This window comes from Tachysurus fulvidraco, chromosome 6 (assembly GCF_022655615.1).
Source record: "Tachysurus fulvidraco isolate hzauxx_2018 chromosome 6, HZAU_PFXX_2.0, whole genome shotgun sequence".
Classification (NCBI taxonomy): domain Eukaryota; kingdom Metazoa; phylum Chordata; class Actinopteri; order Siluriformes; family Bagridae; genus Tachysurus; species Tachysurus fulvidraco.
Window position 1 is genome coordinate 21,984,169 of NC_062523.1, and position 13,331 is coordinate 21,997,499.

The 13,331-nt window shown below is 39.0% G+C and overlaps 1 protein-coding gene across 4 annotated transcripts in view; it reads right to left on the minus strand.

Annotated features, from left to right (window-relative positions):
- The window catches only part of nalcn (sodium leak channel, non-selective), an 89,653-nt gene that overhangs the window by 32,230 nt on the left and 44,092 nt on the right, over positions 1–13,331 (minus strand). For all 4 annotated transcript variants that reach the window (XM_027166020.2, XM_027166022.2, XM_027166018.2 and 1 more), the window contains 2 exons: positions 12,565–12,702; positions 11,552–11,626 (listed from right to left, as the gene is read on the minus strand). In XM_027166020.2, the coding sequence (XP_027021821.2) occupies positions 11,552–11,626; positions 12,565–12,702 (213 nt within the window). The remainder of the gene's footprint in view (positions 1–11,551; positions 11,627–12,564; positions 12,703–13,331) is intronic.

The window sequence follows — 13,331 nt, forward strand, 5'->3', positions numbered from 1 at the left end:
CATAATAAAAAGAAAAATTGCTATATTTAACCTCAATATTCTATCCTTTGCTCATTCTGTAGTGTCACACACACACACACAGAAGAAAGAGAAATGGTGAGAGAGAGAGAGCGAGAGAGCCCGTTATTTAGTAAGCTGGGAAAGCCAGGCGTTAAGAGAGAAAGCCCTACATTGTCTCCTTCATTATTCACCTGGATAGATGGCACTTTGTGAGGCACCCTCTGCAAATTGAGCTGTAATGAATGTACTGCAGCGCCTTTCTCCTCTCCTACAGCCTTTTGATATTCTCTCCTTCTAACAGCCGCCCCAACCCGCTCCAGTGTATGTGGCCCAGCCTGCCCGGAGAGGCATTTGATATCAGGGATCCACACACACACACACACACACACACACACACACGCTCACGCACGCACTCACATGAAGTCCCCCCGAGGGAAGCGCTCCCATTTGATTTCTGTCAGTAAAAAGATAAACATTTCCCCCTCTACCATTGAAAGCTGCTTTTCACTGCTACTTAGCTAGAGGGAAGTAATGATTTGTTGAGGTTCTATCACCATCAATCTTCCCAATCAGAGGGGGGAACAGCCTGTGATTGGCCAAATGAATAGACTGCATGAGGAGATATGAAAAGAGAATGTGATATGCTACCAAAACAAAAGCGGATGTGATGAGGGAGACCTGAATATTCAAGGCTGAGTGTGTATTTTTACTTTCATTGTATTGGCATCAAAAAAAAAAAAAAACGCTCAGTATGAGAGTCTCAGCTGTTCTAGCTATTTAGTTATTTACTGATTCTGCAGGATGTCCTTCGGCTCACAAACGGAAAAGCCCCAGTGAACCTATACACACAGCACACGACTAGCGAGTCTGCTTCATGTGAGGTTCTCCTGGGCTTCTCCTCCAATTATTTTTAGTCATCTCCTAAGCATAGCAGTCTAAGCAAATTCATTACAGAAATTTCCCCGAAGCTAATTTCACACAATAAATGCATTATTCCAATCAGCATGATGAAAGCGGTGCGAAGCATCAGAGCACGCAGACTTGTGTCCTGACAGAGACTAAGAGGAAGTTCGTTAAACATTTCCTGTTATCAGAGGCTGATCTGTGGTGTGTGGAACACACTGGGTATTCATTAGCTTTACCTCTGCTTATCCTGTCGCCTTTAATTCCCGATGATCCTTCGGCGTGCGTGCAGGTGCCGGCCACGCCGCCTAACAAATTGAATCAACATCTTGAGGCTGTGCTAGCAAAAAAGATTACTTATTGAAGAAGCGGGTCATTTCAAATCCCAATAACAGCTCTTGTTGCCCTCCGTCGTCTCCTCATTACTTTGTTTCTTTCCCTCTTGCATGCTAGAAAGGCAAGTGTCTACTTCTGTCGTACGATGTCGCACAAGTACGATTGTGGAAAGCTGATGAAATTGCTAGGATTCTGATGAAATTGTTCGGCTTGCGTTCAGGTTTTTGAAAAGTAAAAAAGAAAAAAGCATATCCGTAAGATACCGTACGCCTACACGGTAGAAAGAAAGCATCAGATCCATATCTAATCCGTCAGCTGAAGGCTAGGACACAGTCGCTTTTTTGGATTTTTGTGTCCGTGGCTTTGAAATGGGTTTTGAAATCAAGACAAATCAGCTGTCCACACTGACAGATGCAAGTCATTTCCATGCCGACATGCGTTACACTTCGCAAATAATGATGAATGAATGTTATCACACAAATGGACCTACATAAGGTAAACATTTCTCAAGCTGCATTCTCAATAAGCTTGTTTTTCCTAAACATCTATTATTATTATTATTATTATTATTATTATTATTATTATTATTATTATTATTATTATTATTATTACTATTAAATGTAAACCTATACTCTTGAAAGAGTCTGCTGAAAGGCTGGTGTGCATATTTAGGGAAGTCTGAATAAAAAGAGCTCCAAATCATGGAGTAATACCAGATATCGCACTGCATTTTAGAAAATTGATCATTTATGTGGATGATATTAAAGACTTTTGTATGAACACAAAGCCAAGGAAACTGCTTCAAGGTTCACCATATTACCACAAATCTTCATTATGCTGGTACCTGGAGAATACAGACTAATATTGCATGAAATATATTGCTAGGAGACAATATTCATTATTCATTTTTTCATCTTCAAGGCCAGAGTCAAGCTGGATCTGAAACCTCTCCTGGAAACATTGGGCATGAGGCAGGAGTACATGCTGAAATCTCCACACACACACACAGACACACTGGTGCAATCAATCTGCCTATGGCTTGTTCTGGGAGATTGGAGGAAACCGGAGAACACTGGAAGAAATGCATGAGAACATTGTGAGAACTTGCAAAAGAGACCTAGCCTTCAGTACAGGGGACAGGGTGGCCCTGTACTGCAAGACGAGTTTCTCAAAGTGGAAATATGCTCATTATCTCACTTTAGTTGAGCATAAAGACAAAAAACTTTTAGTCAAATGTAAGCTGTGTCTTTCTGGTTCGATGGTACTATCTACTGCGATAAACAGCAACTCCAGACGCAGCTACCTGTAGAAGCTAACCCGGTGTCGGTGGACACACTCGAAGTGAGTCGAGCGCCTCCAGCCAAACGACAGCGACTAGATTTTAACTGGACTGTTAGCCAGGGACAGATCAATAAACAGTTTTGTGTTTGTATAGACTATAAGGCATAAAAGGGCATTAATGAGAACATTAAAGGACGTTCTTTAAAAAAGTAACTAAAAAGTTACTTTTAACAGTAACGCGTTACTTTATGGTGTAAGTAATCAACAAAGTAATTCAGTTCATTTTTGAATGGAGTAACTAGTTACTATTTCTTAGTAACTAGCACAACACTGGACAATAAAGATACAGTAGAGCTAACAACCTGTCTCTGAATGTAGAGATGGTTGTTGACTTCAGAAGAGCACAGAGCAACCACTCTCCACTGAACATTGACGGATCCTCTGTAGAGATCATCAGGAGCACCAAATTTCTTGGTGTTTAACTAGCGGAGAACTTCACCTGGTCACTCAACACCAGCTCCATCACCAAGAAAGTCCAGCAGCGTCTCTACTTCCTACGAAGGCTGAGGAAAGCCCACCTTCCTCCCCCCATCCTGACCATGTTCCACAGAGGGACCATTGAGAGCATCCTGAGCAGCTGCATCACTGTCTGTTTTGGGAACCGCACCATCTCGGATCGCAGGACCCTGCAGCGGATAGTGAGGACAGCTGAGAAGACCATTGGAGTCTCTCTTCAATCCATCATGGACATTTACACCACACGCTGCATCCGCAAAGCCAACAGCATTGTCGATGACCCCACACACCCCTCACACACACTCTTCACCCTCCTGCCGTCTGGAAAAGGTACCGAAACATTCGGGCCCTCACGACCAGACTGTGTAATAGTTTCTTTCAACAAGCCATCAGACTCCTTAATAACTGAACTGAACTGAGCACAATATACACACACACACACATCAACTGTATGGACTGCACCAACTGTATGGACTGACTTACACCAAACCAACTGTATGGACTGACTTACACCAAATACACACTCTGCCACTATACATCCATGACTACAGCGCCACTATATCAAATGGTTTACATGCTGTTTTGCACACTATTTTTGCTCTTTGCACATGCTGTCTTGCACATTTCAGTCGATTGCTCTTTTGCACAATACATTACAATACCTCATATAACTGCTGCTATTATATTAAGTGTTTATTCAAGAATTTCTTGTATTGTTTGTTCGTTCATTCATTCATTTTCTACCGCTTATCCGAACTTCTCGGGTCACGGGGAGCCTGTGCCTATCTCAGGCGTCATCGAGCATCAAGGCAGGATACACCCTGGACGGAGTGCCAACCCATCACAGGGCACACACACACACACTCTCATTCACACACACACACTACGGACAATTTTCCAGAGATGCCAATCAACCTACCATGCTAAACGTTTGGAAACAGGAGGAAACCGGAGTACCCGGAGGAAACCCCCAAGGCACGGGGAGAACATGCAAACTCCACACACACAAGGCGGAGGCGGGAATCAAACCCCCAACCCTGGAGGTGTGAGGCGAACGTGCTAACCACTAAGCCACCGTGACCCCCTTGTATTGTTTGTGTTTACTGTATTTTGTCTATCACTGTTTTTTGGTCTTTTGTCTTGCACTGTTTGCACAAAGTGGGGGAAGTCATGGCCTAATGGTTAGAGAGTCTGATTCCTAACACTAAGGTTGTGGGTTCGAGTCTTGGGCCGGCCACGACTGAGGTGCCCTTGAGCAAGGCACCGGACCCACCCAACTGCTCCCCGGGCGCCACAGCATAAATGGCTGCCCACTGCTCCGGGTGTGTGTTAATAGGTGGGTCACCATAATTAGCCATATGTCACTTCACTTTTACCTAAGACCTTAACTCTGTCTATGTTCTATGTACTGTAGCACTGTGAACCTGGAGAAATATTGTCTCATTTCACTGTGTACTGCATCAGATATATATGGTTGAAATGACAATAAAAGCTTCTTGACTCGACTTATTCATAAACTTTTAATTTCTCACAATAATTTCAGCAATATGGAATTTCCTCATGGATAAACTTGCAATAGGACAAACGTTTAATACACGTTCCTAAGTCAGGAGCATCAAACCTTTCCTAAAGCACAGGAAATGAGTATTAGCAATACGTGGGTCATGCAAACTTATAAAAAGTGAAATAAAAGCTACAGTAAATTACACGATCAGTGAGTTTCTGCAATGCCTGTTAGACATCCTTGTAGCAATATGGCACAAAATAAAGCCTTCACTTTGAAGACAAACATATCGCAACTGTGAGCAATAGCTGGGAGCGTTTTGTTTCTCTCACACCAGGGAGACATGGCTGGTATTTGAGCAACTCCATCTGTGAGGAGATCTAAGGAATGTTACCACACAACAGTAGTGCTCCTGAGAGTCATGAAAAAAAAGAAGGTCAGAAATAAAGAAATACAGATAGAGACTTACAGCATCCATGAAATGAATCGTGCAATTTTAAACCGTACAGGAATCAGACAAGACGACCTGAAACTTCACCATCTGTGTCCTCAGTGGTATGAGAACAACCCCAGTGCTTGCACATGCTGGTTTTCCTCTGTTGCATCAACCATTCGACTGAAATGGAAATGTCAATCCTATTTGAAGAATCTCCACGAAACCATTCACAAGAAACAAACCTGTACCAGCCTGGCTTATCAATCCTTCAAACTCCACCACGGCTCAACTATCAATCAAACTGAAACGATATTGTCTCCACTGAGTTCTGTCATGTTTGATGGCTTTTGCTTACAACGTTCTTGACACAAGAGGAGCAAGGCAGAGAGCATGGGCAATAATAATATTCCTATGTCTCACAGCCCCTAGTTGTGTATTTTATCAAAAATATATAGCTTTTGAACATCAGGCAGTCTGTGTCTCTAGGAGGGATAAAAAAAATACCCAAATACACAAATAGTTTTATTAAATTACTGTATATTCTTGATGGTTTCACACAGTTTAAGATATACACAGTGGGCCACTGAAAAGTAACCCGCCTTCGGTTTGATGCCATTTCCGAACCAGACTCTGAATACAATGATTAGCTGGTGCTGTTGTTCCTGGGTACTTATCGGCGAAGGCCTCTTGCATTTCCTTACTGCTTTGCACATAACTTTACACAATCGCATACTGAAAAATTAGCTGTTCCAGATAGAACACCATCTTTCTGACATGATATGCATAGAAAGACTGAATAGGAAGGTGAAATAAAGCCGGGACACTATACACGGGGCGACACCACGTAGCCAGACAGTCGGAAAGTTGGCAGACAGAGAGCAAAGGGCTATGTCCTCCTCCGAAGAGCATGGAACCGGTATTTATTATATATATATGGAAGAGCAAAGGCACCCAGAGCCACTACAATATATTGTGGTGAATCATTGATGGTCTTTTGGGTCTGGTGGTCCACAGGCTCTTGTGAAGATTGATGGCATCATGAATCCTGTTTTCCAGGACATCACACAGGAATCCTAAGTTCCAGGACAAAACCAGGTTACTTTAGGAAGGACACTCAGTCTTGGCTATAAATCAATATTTCAAATAGTATAACGCAACACCGACAACATTCATGGTGATGCTCATCCTGCCAGTAAGTGATTCTACAGTACAAGTGATGCCACTAATCTGTATTTCTCAAATACACTTAAAACTTAATTCAAACAGAACAAAGCTGTAGAAAAAAAAACATTGCAGATGTTCAATGTCCACCATATAATGACAGAGGCATAAAAATTACCCCAAGCATACATTAAAATCACCACAGCCGCAGTCTGGGGTTTAGTCTCATTAATCTCAGTCTCTGGATTTGTATTTACTGTAAATCAAAAGATCTCAACTCACAAACCAGAGGATATAAAGAAGACCAGTTCTACATGAAGAAGTGTTTCAAGATCTTTGAATTTGGTAAGACTTTATAGGACGTGGCTTGATGCTGTTATAGTGTCTCAGGAATAATTATTGGAGTAAAAATCAGTGTTTTAAAAAAAATAAAGAAAAAAATAAAGAAATAACAGCATCCCCATGTGTAATATATCATACACTGCATGTCATATTGATTAAAGCTGCCAATAATGGAGCTAATTTATGATCCAAATAATTATGCATCCATAAAATGATCGATGTAACGACTAACCTGTTTTGCCTGGGAGCCTTTGTTAACTACCGTTGATTACGAACAGAACATGCAATGATTCGTGCAAAACATCTTCAGCATCTTCCAAAGAATTTCATGACTCAGACTATACTTCTGTTCCCGACTGCAAGAGTTTCATGGTTGAAAAAGCAGGGGGTCAAAAACCCTTCAAAAGCAATTACTGATGACATTATCACAGAGGACAGCAATCTGTTCAGTGAGAGCTACAAAAACAACCTTGAGAGAAACCCTAAGAGCTGCCGCCTAGCCGCCAAATCAACACTGAGAATACAAAAGGACAGAAGCCCGTCTCATCCTTTTTTTGTTGCACATCAGGATGAACTAGCCTTACTAGAGTCAAGGTCGTTCTTTGAATTGCTTTGAAACCAACTGTTTATAAAAGCTCCCCCTTTGCTCTGTATACTGGATTGGAGAGCAATCATAATCTAGCAGTCTATTTTAGGCTTGCCCCCATCTGTGCTGGAAGCACCTGAAAAATAGACAATTTTACAGGCTGAGCAGAAGATCCTTCCTTCAGCTGTGGCAAAGAGAAAACTGATCCGGACATGTCGAAATGCTGAACGCATGCCAGAGAAGGAACGAAATGGGAATGAGACAGTATTCCAAAGCCATTTCCCACCGTTTTTTGGCCGTGGTAGTGTAAGTTCATCTGTATCAGTCTCATTAACATTTAACATTCACACACTGAACGCTGCCAACATCTCAGCACCTGTAACCAAGGAGCCCAGACAGGTCATGTTTTCCAGCATTAATGAACTGATGAGTCATACTTACCTGTGCAGCACATACTTAAAAATAAAGATGTGTTTATTTGATGAGAGCTCTATAGCTCGCTCAGATGAATAAATCTTTCATTTCCTTTCGGAAACCTACGGGGATTTGCACCTGTTCCCTCCTGCTGGGACTAAATCACCCAGATTTACAATTCTCTGAAACATTTCTTTTAGAAGCGAGGCTGAACTACACCAAATTTTGCTAACCTTAGAAGATCATTTGCTTTGTGATACTTTGTGAAATCTGTGTTTCAAGATTTTCCCATGCTCTAACTGTTCTACTTAGAAAGTAACTTGTTTCTTATAAACTTACTTGGACGTTGTTTGAGGAATCTGAGTAATTAGACTGATTCCATTTTTAGAGTTGTAGTTGAACCTGAACTGATAGATAACAGTACTGATAAGTGCTAGCATTTTTCTGTTCATACACAGTGACTGATCCCCAACTGTATTGCAAGAAAATACAGATTGTTTGAACCCAAAGCATGTTAGCATATGACAGACACCCTTGTCCAGAGGGATTAACATTTTTATACACCTGAGCAGTTGAGGGTAAGGGTCCTTGCTCAGGGGCCCAGCAGTAGCAGCTTAGTGGACCAGGGATTCAAACTCACAACCTTCCAATTGGTAAACCAACACCTTACCAACTAGGCTACCACATGCCCAGATGAACCCAGATTCCACTCCAAATACACATTAGAAAAGCTTAAATATCATAAAAACAATATATTTAGACCTCTAAATGAATAACGTCAATCAATTGCTAGTATGTGAGTGGCAGCAGGACATCAAGAACCGTCACCGAACAAAGGTTATACGTGACAGACCATTTTAAGTTGCACGTGACCAAGTCAAGTCAAGTATAAAAGCATGTTTATCATTTAAAGATTTCCGAATAGACAAAAGTATCACCCAGGCATTTTTATGTGATACTTAGTTCTTACACTCAATTTACATTTAAAGCGAAACCCTATTTAAACTACAAAAAAAAAAAAACAGTATAAAATACTTATATATATATATATATATATATATATATATATATATATATATATATATATATATATATATATATATAATAGTTTACATGTTGTCACTGCTACACTGGAATCAACAGCTTCTTTATTAAGATCTTTGCCCCTTTGCCCTCATCGTTTTATTTTTTCTTATAATAACCACCACAAATTTTTTTTTTTAGTGTTTGTCACCAGAATTGTGAGGTAAATTATGAGCATGTGCATATATAGTCAGACCTCAGACATCTTACGTAATGCTCAGAGTCTTGTTGAGAGCTATGCACAGGGTGAAATTCACTTAAAACTTTGAGGTTTGTCTGAATTATGTTCAATTTTGACCTAACCTGGCTATAAAAACCTGTTAGTCCTCTACAATATCACTATTAAAAAGGAACAGTTTGATGTAAATACAATATTTCATGAAGAAATGTATGTTTTAGTCAGTAAATTCACTACGGAATTTGATTTGCGGCCATTATGAAACACGTACTGTATACTATTAGCTACGTATCATCTTAATTAGGCAAATTTCTTATCATAATTTTGTTATCTTAATAATAAAAATCTCATTTAATTGTGCTAAATAGGCCTAGCAGCTTATAAGCCATTTTCTCTATTTGTTTACCAAGGACTAATAAAAAATAATAGGATGTGCTACATTTTACAGTATGTTACATCATATTAGCTTTGATAGAAGATGCATTTCATATTCTCCACCTGTTTTCGGGCTAAAGCAAAGGGCTTGTGTTTAAAGATGGTCTGGATGTTACCCCCCATCTTACTGGAAAACCCCCCATCTTAAGGTGCTTCAAGTCAAGTAAAATCTGACAGCCACATCAGGTATGCTCAGAAAACTTGACTTGATACTTTTGGACATTGAATGTGATCTTATGTCCTTAGGCATGCCAAAGTGTCTAAATGTGTGTGTGAACCAGAGCTGTTCTGAATGCTGTAGAAAATATTGGAAGGGGAATTAGGAAAAAAGGAGCCTATGATGAGGAAGCCTAGAATCGTCTGTAATGAAGACTACGGCTTGATGTTCCTTGGGAAGTAGAGGAATTAGCAAAGGCTGAAGCTAACCAATAGAATACAATATTTAAGAATGGTCATCTACTGTATTAGCGCTTGGTGATGAGGGGCTGGTGGATCTCTTCATACATGTGGGCAGTCGAGAGTGGGCCCATGTTATGAATCATTCATTGATAATACAGGATACCTCGGCTGCATCTGGATGCTGAAGACTCCCGAATGTGGATCATGTGATTCTGAGATTGTGCTTGTTACATGCCGATTTAAAAACAGATACAGATACTGAGATCACTTGGCATAACTCTTTAAAATCAATGCAGCAGATGCTGGGAAGACGAATGTTCTGATATAGTCGTTTGTAGGCCATGAGAATGTATTCTTCTGGGGTTTTTTGTTTGTTTGTTTTATTTATTTATTTTTTTATCTGTCTTTTGTTCCCAAAAGCAGACAAGAGACAGCCTAAAGTATGAGGATGGATAATGTCAAACAACAGATGGAAAATCATATGGCTTTGCCAGACACGTTTTAGTATTCAGAGTAGCATTTGGAAAAATTCTAGCATTTGCGTGCCATTTTCGGTCCTGTCGTTCCTTTCAATTGTAGTTAATACCTAAACTGATAAAGAGATTTTTGATGAAGGAATAAAGACACTGCAGTGATAGACATCAGTCTCTTTCTCACAGACGTCCTAGCCATGTTTCTGCTGATGCTATGACGCAATAATACAATGTCCTACTGATGAAGAGCACTTCAGATTCTCAATACATCAATGGAGTGAAATGAGTGATGATTTATTCTCCTACAGAACACAAAGGGAAAATGTGACTCTTTGTCACAGGCTTGGACCAAGGTCTTGTTCATTTGTTGAGTGCTAGAAAAACATACGTAAAAGATGTTTAAAAAATTTTTTTTAAAACAAACGGGCAAAAGCAGAAAGTTTTGGCTCAATATATTAGTGCTTGTTTGATTGATCATACTCTGCCACTGCTGGGCCCCTGAGCAAGGCCCTTAACCCTCAATTGCTCAGTTGTATAAAAAATGAGATAAAATGTAAGTCGCTCTGAATAAGGGCATCTGCCAAATGCTGTAAATGTAAGATGTTCTCACGCTGGTATGGATGGCCCATTCACAGAAGGACCACCACTCTCAGTGTAGTCACATGTGTCTGATATGGCTCTGGATTCTGTTTTTCATCATAGTGATGCTAATTAGGAAAGGACACTTGTCTTCACTGTTTCAGAAGTTTGTCTAGGCCAACTGCCAGCTCTGTTAGAGAGTCCAGTATTGAGTGGCTTTCACACCATTCCTACTCTGTGAGGACGTCTTATCAAAACCGTTGGCAAAAACCAACAATGAGATTTGATTCATTCCAACGGCTGCCTGCTGTTTGAAATCAAGCTCCTATTTGGCTGTAGGTCTGGTCTCTTGTTTTGGGGTAAGAAGACACACTTCTGTTGATGTTTTCTTGATCAGTTAATATTTAAAAAGAGGCCAACAAAATGATAATACAACTAGATAATGAACTGAGCTTGACGTATATATATATATATATATATATATATATATATATATATATATATATATATATATATATATATATATAATACTTTTTTTTAATAGTTGCAAGACAAATTCAAACTGCTAACCAGAACAGGGCAGAATAAAACATGCACAGATCACAAAGTTCACTCAAAAAGCGGCACTAATACAGGCCAGGTATGAGACTTTACAATGTATTGATATGATTCTCTGTTAGTTAATGTGTGAAGGTCAATGTGAACAGGTGATCATGTGGCATGGCTGATAATTCACTGTTGCACTAAGGATCATGGAAAACCAGATATCCGTTTTCTTCCATGTTTTCTTCCATATCCATGTTCTTTTGAATTCCTGTGTAGGTTTACACTGCAATCATCTTGGCAGCATTGAGAAACTCACCACATATCATTTGCAAAAAAAAAAATTCTTAAAAATCACATTTCTTTTTAAATCACATCTTACCTGCTTTAGCTTTTTTAAGTCCTCATCAAGCTCAAGATTGTCCAGAATTACAGCTACAAACAGACTGAGCAGGATCTGGAAAAAAGATTGAAAAATACTTTTCATTTTGTTAGAAAAATCTTTGAATATTCTCATTAAATAAAATCCACCAACGGCACATGACATTTTATTTTTATTATTATTATTATTATTATTATTATTATTATTATTATTATTATTATTATTATTACTACTACTACTACTACTAATAATAATAATAATAATTACTAATTGAATTGATAATAATAATAATAACTATTATTATTATTATTATTATTATTATTATTATTATTATTATTATTATTATTATTATTATTATTATTATTATTATTATTATTATTATAAGGCCATGTGTGGATTTGTATGTGTTTTTCCCCCCATTTTATCAGGTCTGCAGGTTTCCATGACAGAAGTGATAGAATATTTCATTATTGTACAATTATTAATTCACTTTGAACACATCATAAGTATTCATGATTACTGAAATTGCTTGTTATCTGTCCAGTAGTGTGACTCATATGCCAGTGATTGTCAGTATGCCTCTGTCCAATGCCATTTTTATTGTGGGACTCACATCTCAAAATAAATAGATATTAATACAGCCTGCAGAGCAAAGCCGGGCTGAGGAAAATAAGTTAATTTTATTTGTATACATACTGTATACATTATACCAACACCAAAACCCTACTATTACTCCATACATAAAGAAGATAAATTGGATAAAATGTCATTATCCTTATGAAATGTCAGTGTTTTTCTTTAAAACAGTCTTGACTTATTTCCTTAGTGTCTGTCATAATCTAGAATAAAAACAATAAAGTTAAAATAAAAAATAGAAATTGAATTATCTGTACAGTAGGAAAGGACACACACACTATTTTGTGACACAAACATTCCATACTATTAAATATACTATTATGCTATATTTTGTGTATTATATTGATTTCTTTTTCAAATCTGAGCAGAATTTTTACCAGCGTAGCAAACAGGTGATAAAGAATGAAGTAAATGGCGACCACTGGAGCCCACACTCGTCCCACTGCTACCAGGGTTTGATCCATGACGTCCACCCAACCTTCCTGAGTAAGGATCTGAAACATGGACATGAAGGCCTGCAGGAGAGGAACATAGCTGTGATCAGTCAGGACTCACTCTCATTGTACTTCATTCAGTTCAGTTGTGACATTCACACCTTAATTAGAGAAACATAAGAAGGAAGAGCTTAACATATCAGACGTTCAGAAGTGGAGAAGACGTAGATCAGTGTTCAAGTGATCGGATGGTTGTGTTTTCAAATCCTGTGGCCCACTGGCTTCCCATGGACAGTTAAGCTGACCCTGATGTTTCCTTCAACAGGACACAGCTTAACAACCATGGTTTTGAATTAAAATGATACCTCAGCTATTGGTGGCAGAGAAGGGTAGAGTCATTTCTCTCAGAAACACGAGCCAATCGTAAAAAACATGGATGCGGTAGTGCATCCTATATTGTGACACTGCACCACTGATGTTCTTTGGCATTCAAAAAGATGTAATCAGCTTGTTTCACGTGCCTTGGAAGAAGCATATGATAGCCTTTGCCTTCCCTGATTGGTGGCTGTTCTTACTGGAGACTAATAGAGAGAAAATCCGGTAGGATGGGGAGAAGAATACAGCTCCAACTAATACTAGGCTTGGTCGATTTCTAACTAGAACAGAAATAGAGAACACTCTGGTTACATCCACATTACAATCCCAAATTG